Source organism: Plutella xylostella, chromosome 28 (assembly GCF_932276165.1).
Source record: "Plutella xylostella chromosome 28, ilPluXylo3.1, whole genome shotgun sequence".
Taxonomy (NCBI): Eukaryota; Metazoa; Arthropoda; class Insecta; order Lepidoptera; family Plutellidae; genus Plutella; species Plutella xylostella.
In genome coordinates this window covers 3,065,790-3,085,093 of record NC_064008.1, presented here as the reverse complement: position 1 = coordinate 3,085,093, position 19,304 = coordinate 3,065,790, and the positions used below count along the sequence as shown (strand labels likewise).

Sequence of the window (19,304 nt, the reverse complement as noted above, 5' to 3'; positions counted from 1 at the left end):
ACTGTTATCCCGAAGGAAAAAGTGAGAGGAGACTCGCAATCACTCGTTCTGGAATTAGTACAATGCAATTAGGGTACACATCAAAAAATCCAGATGTGCAGGTTTCCTCACAATGTTTTCCGTCACCGTAAAAGCACGTGGTACAATAATTGTATTTAATGCTCATCTATATTTTTCCTAATTCAGTCCATCAACATTAAACTGCAATGCAATGCCTATAATATCTATAACTCTGTGACTTTAAAAACAAACAATCCTTTATGTTAGCTGGATTATAATAGGCATCCAGAAGGGCTAGTACGGGGCGCATTTAAGACGTGATAAGAGTTTTGCATCGCGCTCACTCACATAGCCCAGCCTCAAGAGCGAGCGCGGCGGAGAACTTTTGTCACGTCTTAATAGCGTCCCGTGCTAGAGGGCCAGGATAATAGTAAGCTAACACAACAATCCCTTCTCAGGAGTGGCGGCATACCCAGGCGGCCTAGTGTTCCCAGACTACGTGCGTCTAGCGGCGCCCACACTGGACACACATGCGCTGTGGCAGGAGGTCTGCAAGGTTGTCAAGGTAAGTCTCCTGCAGGGCTATGGTTGCCTGGTACCTCTGTGTCTTTGTCCTCCTTCTCCGGTGGTGTTGACATTGTAAGTCACCTGTAGGGCTCTGGTTGCCTGGTATCTCGTTCGGAAGCTACAGGGCGTTTGCTATATAAATTTAGAAAAATACTTGTTGTACCTACTAACTATGTAATTTGACCAAATACATAATTAATTATTACATGTATGATAGAGGATTCGGAGCGCGCGTCCTCGCTGTAATAGACGAATAGTATCCAAGCGGCCTAGTATATTCAAGGACGCCGTTGGTGTATTCTTGATTGTCTCCACCTACCTACATATTATTATCGTCCAACATAATACGTTTCTTTACCCGCTCCTCCCACCATTTCTGATAAAACTATAAAATATAACCCATACTTACAGGACGCGCTAGAATGCTCGAGCACGGCGTGGGGCGTCAGCGGCGGGCTCGGCCGAAGCACCAGCTCCGCCGGCGAGCGGCATTCAGTCGCCTACGAGTCACCCGCTTTACCACGGCGAGCTGATACCTTCGCCGGGTTTGACAAGACGAGGCATCGAGGTGAGTTATAGCTCCTGTAGAGTCATAGGCGCCTGGTACTTTGTGGCGCGGCATCACAATATTATAGTGACTATTTTCGTTGTACCTCGCACATTTCTACAAGACAAGGCATCGATGTGAGATATAGCTCCTGTAGTGGCATAGGTGCTGATACTGATACTTCAGGTGAAGATTTAGTCGCGTACGAATCACCCGTAGTCCAGTCTAGGAATGAGGTGTAGAGTGCGTCTGCGGCGGGCTCGGCCGAAGCACCAGCTCCGCCGGCGAGCGGCATTCAGTCGCGTACGAGTCACCCGCTTTACCACGGCGGGCAGATACCTTCGCCGGGTTTGATAAGACGAGGCATCGAGGTGAGTTTATGTGGTCCTGGTACTTTTGTGCAAATATCCTTGAAATTATGAGAGCTCCTATAGAGGCATTGGCGCGTCATAACACAATATTATAGTGACCATTTAGCAATGAATTAGGTATATGATTCGTTGTACCGCGACTATTTCTGTAAGAAGAGGCATCGAGGTGAGATATAGCTCCTATAGAGGCATAGGCGCCTGGTACTTTTACTTCAGGTGAAAGGGCATTCAGTCGCGTACGAGTCACCCGCACTACCACGGCGTGCTGATACCTTCGCCGGGTTTGATAAGACGAGGCATCGAGGTGAGTTTATGTGGCCCTGGTACTTTTGTAAAAATATCCTTGAAATTATGAGAGCTCCTATAGAGGCATAGGCGTCTGGTATCGGGTCATAACACAATATTATAGTGACCATTTAGTGCCAATTTCTCCATAGTCGGTTACCTAACCGACTGGGATTGGTTCATCAATTATACGTCATCTCCATATAAAATTCTTGCCAGATGTGTTTAAAGTCGACCACTAATACCTGGTTATGCTCTAACCAACTATGGAAAAATTGGCACTGAGCCTGGCTTTAAAAAGTCGGCTTTTTTCTCCTATACCCAGAATAAAAGTGAATGTTTTCTTATTGTCTGAAAACCCAGGCATATTTTCATTGTTTACTCTGAATGTGGTTTTAATTTTATTCAACTAACTTCTCTCCTAACCCCCATATAATTTCCGCAGGCGTAACCCTCCGCATGTCATCGGAAACGCCGGAAGACCAGCCGGAAACCAGTTCCAACCTGAAACCGGAACCGGAAGCGGACGGCCCGCGACTCATGTCCGACCAACATGGCGCGGACGCGGCGCTGAAACTGCAACACGCTGTATATACGCTGACCTGCATTGTGTGGCAGCATTTGACTACTATACATAGGTATGGGTGCTAGTATTTGTTAGTGTACTCTAGGTTTGAGGGAAATTTCTTAGTACTTACACGAGTGAAGAAGAGTTGAATATTTCAGACTTACTACTGTATGAAATGTATTATGTAATAAAAATGGCGTCACATTTAGCTTATAGCAGTTAGTAAGTTTTCGTTCACTTTACGTCGCTATTATTTATGTCATTGATGATTATGGATACCACAAGCTGATTACAATTCAGGTAAGTATGCAATAGAATAGAAAAATGTGTCAGCAGAATTGGCCAAGATACGTAAATCGAATCTTTATTATTGAAAACACAAACGCTTTTTTGTACACACACATAAAATAAATTTAACTACTTAACTTATACTAAACTATCTATATATTTTACAATTAAAAAAGATAATAATATAGAATACTTAAAATAACATCCTGGCCTGGAAATATTCTACCCTTAATAAACAGGAATTTATCAAAGGTAGAATATTTCTTTTAGTTCGCTGCCGTCGCCCGGGATGGTTCCGAGGAGGCTGGCAGCGTTCCCTCTCTGTATAGCCAGGCTGATGCGCTGGCTGAGATAGCTGCCAGCCCTCTGGTCCCTTGATACCTCGACCAGACGCGACGAAAGTTCTTTTACTAATCGTCGCGCTTCGGGTCCCCACGGCCCCAGGGTCTCAACCCCAAACGGCACAAATATGTAGCTGTCAGACAGACCGTTGTATTTGCGCCGTTTGAGGTTTATATATATACCTCATTTTTAAGCAAAGCCGCATCTACGACGCCAGCGGGAGGTGCAGCGGCGGGGGCGGAGATGTACGTAATTATCTGCTAAGAGTAAATAATATTAGAGCGTGCCGTCGCTCCGCGCGCTGATGTAGAGAACGTTCCTGAAACTTCACTGATTGGACGATTATACCGACTTATCTTCTACATAATCGGATCGAACTGTAGTCAGATGCCAAGTTAAACTATAATTTTACAACAAACTATAACCAAAAGCCCCTCCTTTCCACAGTCTAGAAGCCCAACTCTGCGCCTGGCGCTCCTGCGGCACAACCCCCGCCCCGCCCCGCCACGACCAACTAGAGGAGCTCCGCTACGCACAAGCACAGCTCACCGCCTCCCGCGCCGCCTGGGACGCGCAGCGGGCCGCGCTGCAGCAGGCCAGCGCCCACGGTATATACCTCATAGGAACTATTTTTGCAACACCCTGTATATAGCCTCTTAGGAACTATTTTTGCAACACCCTGTATATAGCCTTTTTGCAACACCCTGTATATAGCCTCATAGGAACTATGCCAGGCGCAGCTCACCGCCCCCCGCGCCGCCTGGGGCAGCAGGCCAGCGCCCACGGTATATACAGCCTTGTTGCAGGTCGGGTACTAGCAGGAGATGAGTTAAAGACGAATTACAAGTTCACAATACTCATTTATTTATGAAATCAGTCGTTCTTATATAGCTAGGATTTAGGACGCTCTTAACTACTGCGCATGCGCGGCCCCAGCGCTGTACGATGCTGTAGGCCTGCGCTGGCGCCGCTGATATATAAACAGCTGGCGCGGGGGCGCAGTCAGTACTGGGTGAAGGCGCCTATCGGCGCCTCCCCCACAGTTAGGGTAAAGCTGAATAAGTCCCTTATGGCCGACTTCAGTAAATAGGTTTCATTTAGAAAAAAAAAAGCGCAGTCAGTGGAGCGTCCGTCGTCGTGGGAAGCGGACGCAGGGCGCGCTTGGCCGATGAGTCATCACGCCGCGCTGTGGTATAGCCGCATAGCCTCATAGGAACTATGCCCACCCCGGGCTGCTATGACAAGCCACCCTTAATGTGCCCAAATAGTTTGAAAGCGACTACCAGTCATCTGTAGGTACAATTATTAAAACTGGCAGTTAGTGAACTTACCAGAATAAACCAAATTTACCTACCAAACGACAGTTAGATATATAGATAGAATAGTTGTTGACTTTTGACACATCTGTAAAGAATTTAATATGAAGATGAAGCATGATTGATGAACTAATCCCTTGTTACGATCTAACCGAGTATGATGAAACTGGGGCTTAATGTGTGAAATCGTATAATAGTAACTGTCAGCTATCGATAGATAGAGTTATTGAAACTGGCAGTTAGTAAACCAGAATCAAACCGCTCCATAACAAAATAACAACACTGTCAATTCTTCCACAGAGCGCAGACAGCTAGAGATCGCGCGGGCCGAGTTGGCGGAACAACAGAAAGACGTGGAACAACAAAGGGAGCGACTCTACCGACGGCTGGAGAGGCTGCAGCAACACGGTGAGAGAAATACTAGTATTTGCAGTCTTACACGATACAGGAGAGCTAGCACGGGGCGCAATTAAGATGTGCGGCCAAGATATAGCGCTAATACCTAATTCATTTGTTGACCTGGAAATCGAACCCAGATCGCTGAATGCAGAGAAAATTAAAATTATAAAAAGGTCACCCATACAATAATTTCCTTCAAAGCAACATAGCATCTTAATTAAATGGAAGCCCATAAAATTTTACAATACTTATATTTTACCTTCACGTTGTCAGGTTCTCAAGAGGAGCTAGTGACGGTGGGCACTCTATCACCGGATTCTAGCATCAGTGATACCACCAAACGGAAAGAACCCAAGTGGCGAAGTAAGTACAAATTGTTTTATAGAGAATTTTTTAGAAAAGACGTAGGAGGAAGAATTGGCTAGTTTTCTGGTGACCACCTCTAGACAAGCTATATGTTTTTTCATCGACGCCCTTAGAAAATTACCTTTATATTATGTTTTAGTAAAACTATGACTGTATTAATTACACTCATATAATTAAAATGTAAACTTATACCCACACATATTACACCCAAGTTTACATACTTGTCTTACTCTCTCTTACATCACACTCATGTCTGTAAACCCGAAACTGCACATATTACACTCACGCATGTAAACCTATAACAACCCATTTGCACATTTCTATGTGCTATTATAGTATGGCCGTTGAGAGAATGCGTTTTTGACATTTGAAATCCCATAGATATTTGATGACGGCAAGGAAAAACCAACTGAACTTGCCAGACATAAACAAAAGCTCATGGGCCGGAGTATACTACAAACGTATACTACGAAGTATACTATAAACTTCTCTCCTCTCAGCCTATCGCACTACCAACCACTTTTTCGACATCACCAAAGGTTAACTGGTAGAGAATGCTACTAGTATTAAGTTCGCCTTTGTACAATGTTTTATGTGCAATAAAGAATTTATAATAATAATAATAATATACTAAACCTATACCTACACATATTACCCCCAGGTAACCGCGGCTCCACGGGTTCTGAATCCTCAGCCTCCGTCGCCCGAGCGCTGCCGCCGCCGCAGCTGTTGTCGGCACAGAACGAAACCAAGGCCACGCCACGAGTCAATACCATCTCTGTAAGTTTACTGAGCTAAATTCCATATTATTGAGAACTAATTTAATGGTGGCCGGAAGCAAAACGCTTATTCAAAGAAATTGCGACACGGCTGATCGAAGCCTCCGGCGACCAAAGGGCTGGCACGTACCTAGGACAAAGGATAAGCCTCGCCATTCAGCGGGCAATGCGGCCAGCCTCTTGGGAACCCTGCCAAACGACGGCGGTGAGCTAGAAAATATTTATTAAGATAGGCAGTTTTATAATAGTATTATATTTATAGGTTCTCTTTTAGTTTAGGTTGTTAATTAGTTTTAGAGCTTAGTATTTAAATTTATTGTTTATTTAATGAGTAATTGACGGTTTCCGAATTTATGCTTTGCCTTTACAAGGCACAGAAGTCTGATAATATCGATGACACGATGTGTCGGTTTAGGCTGTATTTAAATAACAATATTATTACATTTTCGAATTAGTAATTGATACATAGTGAAAGTAAATCATTTAATCAAACTGTAAATATCTATGTACACAATACAATCTAAATAACTTGTTCTAAACTTAAGAAAAACTTATGACTATAGGTACCTAGCCTAACTATAAACAAAAAAAAACAGTTATAAAATCAGTATCACAAAATATACTTTACATTTTTTTAGATTTTTCACAAAACACAATTTTTCTTCCATTTCCAGCAAATAGTGAAGCAGCAGCTCCCACTGAAGCTAGCCAGCGGCAAGACTGCGGCCCCCGCGACCAACCCGCCCCCGTACCACCGTCTGCACGAGTCTCCTAGCGATGTATGTATACTATATACTGTATACTATGTACTAGTATTAGTTGAAACTGGCCAGCGGCAAGACTGCGGCCCCCGCGAGCAACCCGCCGCCCTACCATCGACTGCACGAGTTTCCTAGCGATGTATGTATACTATATACTGTTCTATTCTATTCTATCCTCTCTGGGGGTGTAAGTACCTGCACCTGGCTCTCTCTAGTGGAACCTTGGGGATACGCCCCAAGGTCTAAACTGCCTTCCTAAGCTTGGACCATTACCCACCACGCTGGTCCACTGCGGGTTGGTGGGTTCACATAATCTAGATGTGCTAAATCTAGATATGCAGGTTTCCTCGCTATGTTTTCCTTCACCGTAAGAGCGATGGTATACATTGTACTTAAGATAAAAGAACTCATTGGTACATGTCAGCGCCGGGATTCGAACCCGCATCTCTGGCGTGAGAAGCGGGCGCTTACCCGATTGAGCTACCACCGCTCTCTGGCTCTCTCTGTACTATATATACTATGTACTAGTATTAGTTGGTTCTCTAACACTCGACTTATAAGTTGATTAGGCTCAACCGCCATAATCTGGTTTTTTAATCTACTAAATATTACTCATAGTACAGTGTCAGTGTCCATAAAACAGCCAGATTGGACCCCCCGAAGAAATAGTGAGATGGAAATTCTGAATCTTGTTGAAACTTTTATTTGTTGACCTTGGGTTCCGCTCATCTCGCATAATCTTTATTGACCAAAACTCATTTCGCAATAACTCGTATGGTCTAAACTTTTTTGGCCGAACCATCACTTTGCCAAGACTTATGTGGCATAAGGCTCGTTTCGTCTAAAACTCTTTAGGCGCATAATCTTTATTGACCAAAACTCATTTCGCATAACTCGTATGGTCTAAACTTTTTTGGCCGAACCATCACTTTGCCAAGACTTATGTGGCATAAGGCTCGTTTCGTCTAAAACTCTTTAGGCACAATCTTTAAACACCTAAGTTTCGTTTGCTCAAATTTATGTTCGTCTATACCTATGTATAATCTTGTTTCTCGTAATGTTATCTTAATTAATAATATATTAAGTATGTAGTAAATGTACAAATTGTGGTATTTTTCTCCTACATCCCGAAAATCACGATATTGTATGATCAAAAAATCGAAAGTTAACGACCAATATAATTATTACAAACCCCATGAGATCGAAACCTAAAAATAGGTGCGACGACGAGCAAAGCGAGGAGGAGCGTGTTAGGTGCACATGTTCATCAAAACCAAAGCGGAGCGCAGCGAAGCGGAGCGGAGCGTTTTCCAAACAGCGGAAACAATACAAGGCACCAGTTTGGAGACGCTATGTAGGGAGACGCTCCGTCAAAGTTAAAGCCAAACGAATATTATTACTTTGTATAAACCTAATAAACCTATGCCATAGCATTATTAGGCTATTCAAGATTTGGCCATACCATTATTAGGCTAAACAATGTTATGCGAAATAACTTTTTACTAAACGAGATTTATGCCATACGATTTTCGGCGTAACGATACTTTGACCAAACGTTACTATGCAATACGAGATTAGGCAAATAAATCTTATGCCAAAAAAGGTAGAACCGTTGACCTTTGGACGTTGGCGAATACCATAGAACTTCTATCATCAATAAATATTTAGATTTTCATTGTATGAACCTTTCATAACATGACAAGTGGCATTGAAAGCTTTGTCACACATCTCACTAAAACCCCTGCCAGCGTATCTATTACCTACTTTTTAGTAACCCGTATTGAGTCAGACGAATGTCAAACGCGATAAGATGGAATTTGAATTATGTTTATCTAAGTTATAAGTATTCATAGAAAACAAAATAAGCCATTTGATACCAAATAGTCTACTGTGCAGTTATTAGATAGAGTGACAGGGTTTTTCATATACCTCATTTTTTATATAAGTACTATAAAGTAACTAGGTATGTACAGTTCCCCAAAATTGATAATGCACATAGAAATCTTCGTCATTGTTCGGCAACGGTCGTATTCCCGAGCGTTAGAAAACTATTATGTATTTAGAGTGGTTAAGTGCATTTTCTTCATGAAATTTTAGTAGAATTATGTAATTGGTGCTAAAAGAGATAATTGATTTATCAGTAACGAAATTTGATTCAATAATTCATAATATTCCATAATATTAAAATTTACTTCGAAAATGTTACAGTAGGTACTTTTCAAGTGTCTTACTGAAGCTGATGTAAAGATGGACGAAAGAAGGTTTGAATAACACAAGGTTTATATTATAAGTAGAAATGGATTTCAAACACAGGTTTATATAAAAAAAAAAATCTTAGATCAAAAGTATTTACAGCGCTGATCATTCACAATAATATTACAATTACAAACTTGGTCTTTTGGGTGTAGCTTTATTGGCAAAGTGAAGTCTATCAATGTGACGTATATTTTATTCTTAAATGTGCCTCATAATATGCCGTCAATCCCTGTGCTTTGTAACCATACACGAAGCACAGGGATTGACGTACGAATCCGTCATTATCATTAGAACAAAAGATAAAATAAAGCTGCATGATAGCGTACCTCACGCAGTAGTGGCGCTGTCGAGGCACACCACCACCTGCACCTACTATGCGGATGACACCGAGGACGCTATCGGCAACCTCGCTAAAACGGCAATAACAGCGCCAAAGAAACGCATCCTCGAGTACAATCTAAAAATGGCAGTTAAGAATCGAGACGAAGAGGTCATTGCACTTTCTGGGGAAATGTTAAGAAGGCATAACGGGGCGGAATAAAACATAAAATATAATTTTCGTTAAGAGTGCAAAATATAGGCCAAATTGATTATTATATAATTATTATAAAAACTAACAATTAAAATAAGTTATCTTTAAGAACAGAGTCACACACTAACATCACGCAAAACATGACCTATAACGACTGAGGGGCCGAGCCATTGCCAGGTGTCTACTAAGTTCTCCGAAGAAAGCTGGCATTGGCCCTGTCTGCCATTACTAATGTAAGTGTGACTCTGAAAACCATTAATAAAAAAAAGGAAAAAAAAAAGACATTTCTTGTATAATGAGATACACGGCTGGGGGTTTTTAGTCGGTTAACGCCCGACACTACCTGGGTCCTCTTCCCAGGTGTCCATGTGGATTTTCCCCCAGCAGTGAAAAAAAAAAGAGAAAAAGAACAATATATATATAAAAGAAAGAATATATAAACTAAAGACAAAATAAATATATATAAAGGATAATATATATAAACTAAACTTCCTTACCGAGTAGAAAGTAGATACTTACTTACTTACTTATTCCGAATCTCCGCTGGGGAGCAAAGGGCCGAAGTGAAGCGCCGCCATCCAAGATCGATCGTAGAAAGTAGATAAAAGAATTAAAAACTATCTCTTAAAAATTACCACTCTTCAAAAGGCACGGACATAAAGTCTGTGGAGTGATAATCATTTATTAAAAAAAAAAAAAAAAAAAAATATGGCATCGTCAAAAATAATTAAAGTTGAAATTAAATTCACATTTGAAAAAAATAACAAGAACGATTTGTAATTGCAGCTCTTTATAATTCCACAAAAGTAATATTGATCTTGACCTTGAGACCCTTGACTGATCGGTGACAGCCACCGACCGCCCAAATTGTTTTCGATTATGTGTCACATGATATTGACTACTATTTCTTTCGAACAAGGATCAAAATGCAAGTGCTCTTACGATTCAATGATTCGGGTGTTTCCGGGAATACGACAGTTTGCGAAGATTTACATGCGCATTATTAATATGGGAGAACTGTAATATGTATATTTAACAAATCAAAATGGCAGATAAAATGGTTGACTGTATTTCAGGAAGCAGACTATCCCGTATTTTAAAGCTACAATATTTATAAGATTTTACGTGTAAGTAAACTGAAACCCGAATATTAGTAGAATTGGCCTTCTCTTCCTTGAATTTTATCGATGTTGTTGCTTACACCTTTCGTGCAATATTGGTTTTTATCGCGTAGTCCTTGAAGTTTAATGTTGTGCCAACCATTTCGTCTGTTAGGCTTTCGATGTTATTTTTATTACTGTGAGATTGCACTTTGCATGAAATACTACAAAGCTATATTCTTACTTATGAAAATGTTCAATTAATGGACGCTTTGTTTCCCTAATTTCAAGAACAAGATTTATTTTGATTGACGGAAAATCTTTCTTTATATTTTTTATTTAATATGCGCTTGATGTTTATGGTATGTTTCTATGATATATCTATCTACTAGCACCTAGCACTTTTACCCTCCACCTATCTAAGGTATAAGTGTATTACTTAGTTATATGTTGCAATATAAAAGTCCACGGCTAATTTAGCCAATACTATCCAAACCTAGTTCCAAGATTCAGATCTTTAAATTGCTGTTGCTATGAGCATGTATAGCGATCCCGATTATCTTCATTTTACTATTATTAGAATAACGTTGCGGCGTTTTATCGTTAGTGTACCTAAAAGTGTTTCCGAACAAAGAACATTGCAAGAGTAGAACAATTTGTTACCTGCATAAGTTGCATAACACCGTACATTTTATATTTTATGATAAAGAAATAATAAATAAATATGTGAAGACATCTCACACACGGCCATCCGACCCCAAAGTAGGCAGAGCCTGTGTTATGGGTGTCGGACAGCTGATATATCTACACAAATACATATTAAATATAAATATCAACACCCAAGACCCGAGTACAAATATGTGTATTTAAACAAATATCTGCCCCAGCCGGGAATCGAACCCGGGCTCTTTGGCATAGCAGTCATGGTCACTAACCAGTACACCATTCGACCGTCAATGATAATATTTGTTATTTGCCTTCCAGCTGAGTGGTGGTCTAGTGGTGTCCCACTCTCGCACGGGCAGCTCGCCCGCGCCGCTGCCGTCGCAGCAGCCGCCTCCTAACAACAAGGCCACCAGGTAAGCAATAACTTTTTTAGGGGTATCTAATTTATTTAAATAAGCAACACCACCGTCCGTAGAAGCGTCCGTAGTCGAGCGGGCCTCAGTGATCGTAACTGATCGCTGAGGTATAGCAACAACTGACACGGTCGGCCATTGGATGGGTGACCAATTTCAAGTGGTGCTTTTCTGGACGCTTCCGTGCTTCGGACGGCACGTTAAGCCGTGGGTCCCGGTTGCTGCTTCGGCAGCAGTCGTTAAGCCTAGTCAGATGCCTTCGGGCGGCTTGAAAACATCTGACAGTCGGGTTGCCCTCTTACCCGACAACTCTCTCAGCACAAGCTTGCTTGTGTTGGGGTCCACCAAGCCGCACTTGGCCAGCGTGGTGGACTAGGCCTAAACCCTTCCTTCATCGGAAGGAGACCCGTGCCCCAGCAGTGGGGACGTAATGGGTCGTGATGAATCAACACCACCAGTTAACACTATCTAATCATCGAAGTAGAAAAAAAGACGGTAGGTAACTAACTAAAAACTGAGGGTGCCTAAGTAAGTAAAAATTCTATGTTACGACGAGCCGACACACACACATTCACAGTCAAAGCAAATCAGTCCGCCGCCGCGCGACAATGAGGCATTTGTTAAAAAAAAAAAAAAGTACCTTTTTGGAGAAATAGATGGCGTTGTCTGGGGTTGTACCAACTTTCAAACCCTCAGAACACACTCAGATCACAATATGTCGATGTCACTGTTGCTTCGTTGAATGTTTTCGCAGTTTCCATTCCAATCAATTTTTCGCACATTTATCCGAGTCGCCTTAATCCATTGTTGCGCCTGGCTTTCATCATTTGGAAATTTATGATGTCCTTTATTTTTACAAGTTGCGACGGCACACATTCTCATCTTGTCTTGTAAGTATTTCTTTGGGATCTTATTTAGGATCATACAATAAATAAAAATAGAAAATCAGTTCTCGCACGCAGCACCCGTTCAAACGGCGCGCATAGAGAAAAGAACACTACGTGACGGCGCGGGTAGAACTATTCACAGAATACTTAGCACTATCTCAAGCCACATGCAGTCTGAGCCTCGGAAGGATGGCTCGCGCTACCACCCGACATTTAATCACAACTAGTGAGTTCTTATTCTGAGTTTAGTACTCTTTGCTCTCTATATAATTTTTGACAGTTGGTTCACTGCGTTTTCACGCCATCTATCGGCTTACCCAAAAGCTCAACTGACAGCTGTCAAGGAAAACGGCTCATTACGTCGCACCCTCTCATGTCACCGCCATTGCTGTGCCTCAGTTTTAAATAAAAACTCGGTCGGGCTTCCTTCCGCCTTTTTTTCTACGACGATGATTAGATAGTGTTAACTGCTGGTGTTCCTTATTTCTATCTATCTATTATCTGTGGGTGTTTAAGAACCTACACCTTTGTGCGTATCCCCTAGGTCTAAACTGCCTAGGGTATCTTGTGAATGTATAGTCGTAATTGTTTCTTAGGGCCGAATTCACCGAAGTAATTAAACGTGATTAGTAGGATCGAAAACGCAGGTCATGCTCTAAACGAACTTATAGGTACGCCCATTTCAATTTTCACCGACCAATATTAAACAAGAAGTGAATAAAGAATTTAGAAAAAATGGGGATCAGCCTCAGGATCAGGATCCCAGGATTCATTATTCTAGTGTCCAGTTTGTAGATAGTGTTGGTGGTCTAAACTTCAAAGGTATTTATAAAATTCATGATTACTTAAACGACGTAGGTAATTGTATCGTCTAATGTGTAAAGATGGCTTGTGAGTTTCTTTCCTCAGTTCTTATCCCAATAGAAATGACCTTTCCGTACAGTTCAGAAAAATAATATAGAATAGAGTTTATCTTTACTTGTCACCAATATAGCAAAACAGAAAAAAATACTTATAAACTAGGAACAATGAACAATAGGCGACCGTATCGCTAAGATCTCTTACAGACCTACAACCTTGAATACAAAGAAATTAAAAGTAAAGAAGAATTTGACTCTTTTTCAGGACAAACACGTACCCAAAGCTGCCAGACAAATTCCGAGTGCGTTCGCCCGAGCCCGCCCCGCCCGCGCCCTCCGAAGAAGAGGTCATCTACTTCTGACAAACAACTAGGGACAAGCCGCAGACGAGGTCCTGAGACTGCCTGCTAGCCTAGTGTGCTGCCCTGGTACTTTCTGCACACAAGGACTGTCAACTAGACTAGATTATATGCTGCCTCCTAGTGTTTTGTGCGATCCTGGTACTTTCTGCACACAAGGACTAACAACTAGATTGGATAATATGCTGCCTCCTGGTGTTTTGTGCGACCCTGGTACTTTCTGCACACAAGGACTGTCAACTAGACTAGATTATATGCTGCCTCCTGGTGTTTTGTGCGACCCTGGTACTTTGAGAAGATTCGGATTATCAACTAGACTGGATAATAAAGGCTGCCTTCTGCTGTTTTGTGCGATCCTGGTACTTTCAGCACGCTCGGACTAACTAGACTGGATAATTTGCTGCCTCCTGGTGTTTTATGCGATCCTGCTACTTTGAGGTCTTTCAGCATCGTACTCAACGGACGCATCGCACTCACTGCCTGGCATTGCTGCCTCCTGGTTTATTTTGCAACCTAGTAGACTTTTGGTGGACACACTCTGACTATAACACTTACTCCAATCTAACCTCGATTAAATATTAATCTTCCGAAAAGTTTTGAGAAGTCTAGTATTTTGTAAGACAAAATCGTATTTTATAGTTGGAAGGAGTATCCAGTCATAAGCAGCCAAAAAATTCCGGTGTCTAGGGTGTCCTTGTACATTGGAAGGTTACGTTCATAGCTTAGTATGCTGCCCTATTACTTAAAAAGTCATAATAAGGCTGATTTAGAAACAACCCATCTAAGAGCTAACAAAACCAGAAAGGTATATCTCTTACTTACTATTTTCTGGATGTCGAGCTTTCATTATAGTCAGCTTAAAAAAGAGTTCGATAAAGTTTTGTTCCGCATCTAAGTATTAACCTATGTTCAATAGCTTCATTTGAAAATAGTTCTTCGTTGCGATATCTATGCCACTAATTGTTCGCCATTTTCAACACAGATTTAACTAAAACAGTATAAGAGCAACATCGCTGATACTAAGGGCGACTTGCACAAACATATTAAATCTAGATTTAGCGTTAAATTTCGATTAAGGCCAAAAAAACTGTATGGATTGACGTTTCTTAAATCGAAATTTGACACTAAATCTAGATTTAACATATTTGCGCAAGTGGCCCTAAATGCTAGACACGACATTTTTATGAAACTTACTTTTTATAAAGGGCTCCATATTAACATAACTATTTCCTAGTTTTATTTTGTAAGTTCAAGACAGCTTATCAGTATTGTATAATTAGCAGCTTTTAAGACGCTCCTAGTAATGCATTTATTTGTAGATTGTAGATGTAAAAATGGACCACTCGTAAAGCAATCCTTGATTTCATATCACTATTTTTATATTTATTTATTTAAGAATGTTATAAGTACTTAATAATGATGATAAAATAAACATTCCATTTAAACAGCCACATGATCTCTTAAAAAGGACTTTATTTTTGTAAAATGCAGCTTAAAATGAACCTATGTACTCAGATACTTATTTATCTCGAAGTAACTAACTACTCAAAATGTATATTTTTGTAAAATTGATCTAACTGCTACATAAGTCGTCTCGAAATAAGACGCCTACGGCATATAAAAATGTACAAAACCATTAGGGCAGGATATATTAAATACCACTTAAAATGTATCTATTCATTGTGTCTACTAAAATAAATATTTAAAATTACCACCTTCTTGCAATAGTATTTTAAGGAAACTTTCTATAACACTTTGTATAAGAAAGTATGATTCTTTTTAGGACACAATGGAAAGGGCTATAATAATTTTAAAATCGATAGTATTTTTAAAACATAGTTAAAATTTTACGATTTTAGAATATAAAATATATAGGGTTGTTACACTAGCGGTTTGACAAATTCTTGTTGTTACATTTGGAAAATTTGATGTAGAATAGAAAAATATTTGAGATGAACCTTATATATAAGTACTTATAAGACTATTTACTTGCTATTTAAAGCTAATGGCAGAACCCTTAGTATTTATTACCTTCACCAGAGTTTAATAATGATTCAGGATTGCGAAAATCATATGTGAATATTTTGATTTAGAGTCACCATCTAATTCTTTTAGTACGATTAATTTTGCGACTGAAAAGTGTGATAGAAATGTTAACCTCAGAATTACGAATTAATTGAATTTAACGTTGTTTCAAGTGCCAAGTAAAAAATATAAAATACGAACGTTTTAGTTAAAACGTTATTCCGCACCATTTTCTTGTTTCAAAGTAACTATACATATTTTTATCCATTATCTCGTCTGCCTGAAATTTTCAAGTGCCTAGTAAAGCCGAGTGCCCACTGTCGACGATGTTGGGAATACTGTACCTAAGTAAATGTTAAGCGACACACACATTAAGCTTTAAGCTGGGACCACATTTGTATTTTTTCACCAGTATCGTAGCCACAGCGTATCATAACGGTTAGTTTGCGTGCAAATATTCTAATAAATATTACTTCAAACGATATTAACGAATATTACGAGTACTTCGATACGGGATGATACAAATGTGGACACAGCTTCAACTATGGCCTTGTGTCCTACGAATTCAGGCTTTTCTTTCAGCCGTGGACAGTGGACACACGCCCTAAGTCAGAGGACTAAAGTCGTTTTTAAAGCGTCAAACGTGAAATCAAAGTCACTTTCAAAATGTTTAAAGTAGATCTAGTTGATAGAGTTGTTAGTACAGTTAAGGATGTTTGTGGCGGAAAATGTAGGACATTAACTAAGTACTTATCTAATTAAAAACTTAAATATATTGTAGGTATAAACAAATGAATGTTGAGTCTTAGTAAAGCGAGACCTTAAATCTTTTTGACTACTCATTCACTAAGGTTCTAAATAAGCACGCAGTTAAAAACATAATTGTTGAAATTTTAAAAATAATCTTTTTATCTTCGGAATGATACACTGTTGTTGTAGGCATGTGTAAATATGTTGCGATGTTGATAACGTTGTTGTAAGCTAATCTAGATATGCTGTTGGACTTCATCAACCCTTTTGAGCAAAAAAGTAATACCAACCTTGAATAAAATACCTCAAACTTAAAAAACTTTAGTTTGTTATTGGGGAAATAAATTTAAATATGACTTACGATGAACGAATTTTAAAGGGGTACAATTTAAATCATCACCAAAAAAAATAATTGTACGCTAATACATTGCACCAAAAAAATAAATTAAAACCAAATTAATTAAACCAACTCCAAAATCGAAATCCCAAAAAAAAACGTTTACGTTCCAAAATAAATAAACACGCCTCCAAATAATTGCAAGTTTACAATAGAAAATCTTTTTCGTCGCCAAAACGGATAAATCATCACCAAATTATGCTATACTAAAATATAAACATTGACACCAAAACTAAGTGTTCAATTTTTTTTTATATCACCAAATTATCCTACCCAAAAACAATATCCTAACTAATCCTTACTAATATTATAAATGCGAAAGTAACTGTGTGTCTGTTACTCTTTCACGACAAAACTACAGAACGGATTTGAATTAATTTTGGTATACATATGGTATAGACCCTAGGAAAGAACATAGGCTACTTTTTATCCCGGAATTCCCACGGGAAAAGGCGAATTGAAGCTCGCGGGAGCAGCTAGTATAGTATAAAGGTAATCGATTACCTGTTAATTTTAATATGTAGGTATTTGCGGCTCTACGAGTGGTGCGGCATGAATTTTGAATTCGCGCGATGCTTGTGGACGCAATGTATCAATGATGTCTAGTACATCGACCTCAATACATCGCGGCAAATTCTGGACAAGGTCAAATTTGAGCGGCGCCATCCCCCCACGCCCGCATACTCATATACATACATTTACCCATCATCATCATCATGATCATCAGCCAATAATCATCCACTGCTGGACATAGGTCTCTCCCAAGGAGCGCCACAACACTCGGTCCTCGGCCTTCCTCATCCAAACACTACCAGCTGAAACCCGCCTAAGATCGTCAGTCCAGCGGGCAGGAGGCCGTCCCACGCTGCGTTTGCCTGTTCGAGGTCTCCACTCGAGAACTCGTCTACGCCAACGGTTATCGGTTCTTCGGAAGATATGACCAGCCCACTGCCACTTCAGCTTGCATATTTTGACAGCTGTGTCGGTAACCTTAGTCCTCTGATAGATAACCTCATTTCTCATATGATCCATCAGAGAAACCCCAAGCACCAAGCACTTAACTATAATAAATTGTATTTCAATTCCTTATTTCTATAGAATTTATTGGTACATGACAGAATTCAAACCCTCGCCTCGGCCACACGGCCACACGAATGGGAGCCAAGATGGCGTAACGGATAGATTTTACTAGGCACATACAAATGATTTAATTAATAAAATTCATAAAGCAATTTAACAAGTGACTTTGTTTTAGGGTAAGCTATTGATTTTTTGGTATAAACTTAATTATTAATATTTATTTTTACTTTTTTTGGTTAGAAAGTATTATTAAAATGATACTGATAAAATAATATATTGGTTACATCTATTTAGCGATGATATACTTTATTTGGTTTGAAATAAATTTTAATGGTGTCAAAATAGTTTTACAGTATGCAGTAAAAAATAATTTGGTTCATTTCAAAAATATTTTGGGAAGCATGATTTGGTGATGATTTATCCGTTTTGGCGGAGATTTCGAATTTATTGGCGGCAGTATCATATAATTTCTGGTGGAGGTTTAAATACAAGCCATTTTAAAGTCTAAAGTGCCACACATTTCATAATTTTATTTCACAGGCTAAAGTATAAAATAACTAATCACATTATATGCCTAGCTCAGTCGGGCGATAGAATGGACGCAAAATGCCTATAATTATTATTTCAGCAAAGCGAAAAGGTTATGATTTTGACCGGTTCCTATGTAGTATCTATGTTTTTTTATGACAAAATATAAAGATGAGTCAGCCACTACTATTTCTATAGGACCGTTTTTTTATGCCTTGAGACAGAGGCTGTTAGTTGACATATTACTTCATCCGACAGTTGCTAAGTTCACTAAGATATCTGTTAAACAACTCAAGACTATGTATTGACTATTTTTCGTGCATTTACTGTAATAATTTTTACTATTTAGTGTGTAAACGGTGATATTTTATAACTATTCTCTTGTTTAGGACGTTAGAGGTACCTACCATGGGATCCATCGCCTATCTCTTTCTATATAGAAATAAAAGAAAGAGAAAAATAAAGTGGCTACAAATTCTGAAGATTCACATGGTATGGACGTCTGAATAGGATATCTCTTCGTAATATGTACATATATTTGATGTTGATGTTTTAAAATACTTATAAAAATGTATTATAGCTATAACTGAAAAAATATTAGATTTATAAATACATAGAAGTGAAAACGATGTAGTAAAGTACCAAAACGCAATCATAAATTCGCAATCTATTTGGTCGATCAGAAGTTTAATAAAATTGTGGCAATTTTTAGATATATAATTGTTTTTAAATATTCTTGTATTAGGATTAACTATATTTAATTTGTGTCGGTCGCTAAGACTTTAGTCTTCGAGAAAAAACATCATGACAATAATAAAAAAAATATTCTATTTTTCTGAAAGATTGACGCATGTTCCGTTAT

At 39.4% G+C, this 19,304-nt stretch overlaps 1 protein-coding gene across 1 annotated transcript in view; it reads left to right on the top strand.

Moving 5' to 3' along the window:
- The window catches only part of LOC105391446 (rho guanine nucleotide exchange factor 28), a 69,125-nt gene extending 54,397 nt beyond the window's left edge, over positions 1-14,728 (top strand). Inside the window, exons 25-34 of the mRNA XM_048631213.1 lie at positions 459-565; positions 979-1,135; positions 2,216-2,408; positions 3,416-3,576; positions 4,585-4,692; positions 4,957-5,046; positions 5,711-5,829; positions 6,503-6,607; positions 11,462-11,556; positions 13,569-14,728. Coding sequence (XP_048487170.1) covers positions 459-565; positions 979-1,135; positions 2,216-2,408; positions 3,416-3,576; positions 4,585-4,692; positions 4,957-5,046; positions 5,711-5,829; positions 6,503-6,607; positions 11,462-11,556; positions 13,569-13,665 — 1,232 coding nt within the window. The 3' untranslated portion in view covers positions 13,666-14,728. The remainder of the gene's footprint in view (positions 1-458; positions 566-978; positions 1,136-2,215; positions 2,409-3,415; positions 3,577-4,584; positions 4,693-4,956; positions 5,047-5,710; positions 5,830-6,502; positions 6,608-11,461; positions 11,557-13,568) is intronic.
- The last annotated feature ends 4,576 nt before the right edge of the window (positions 14,729-19,304 follow it).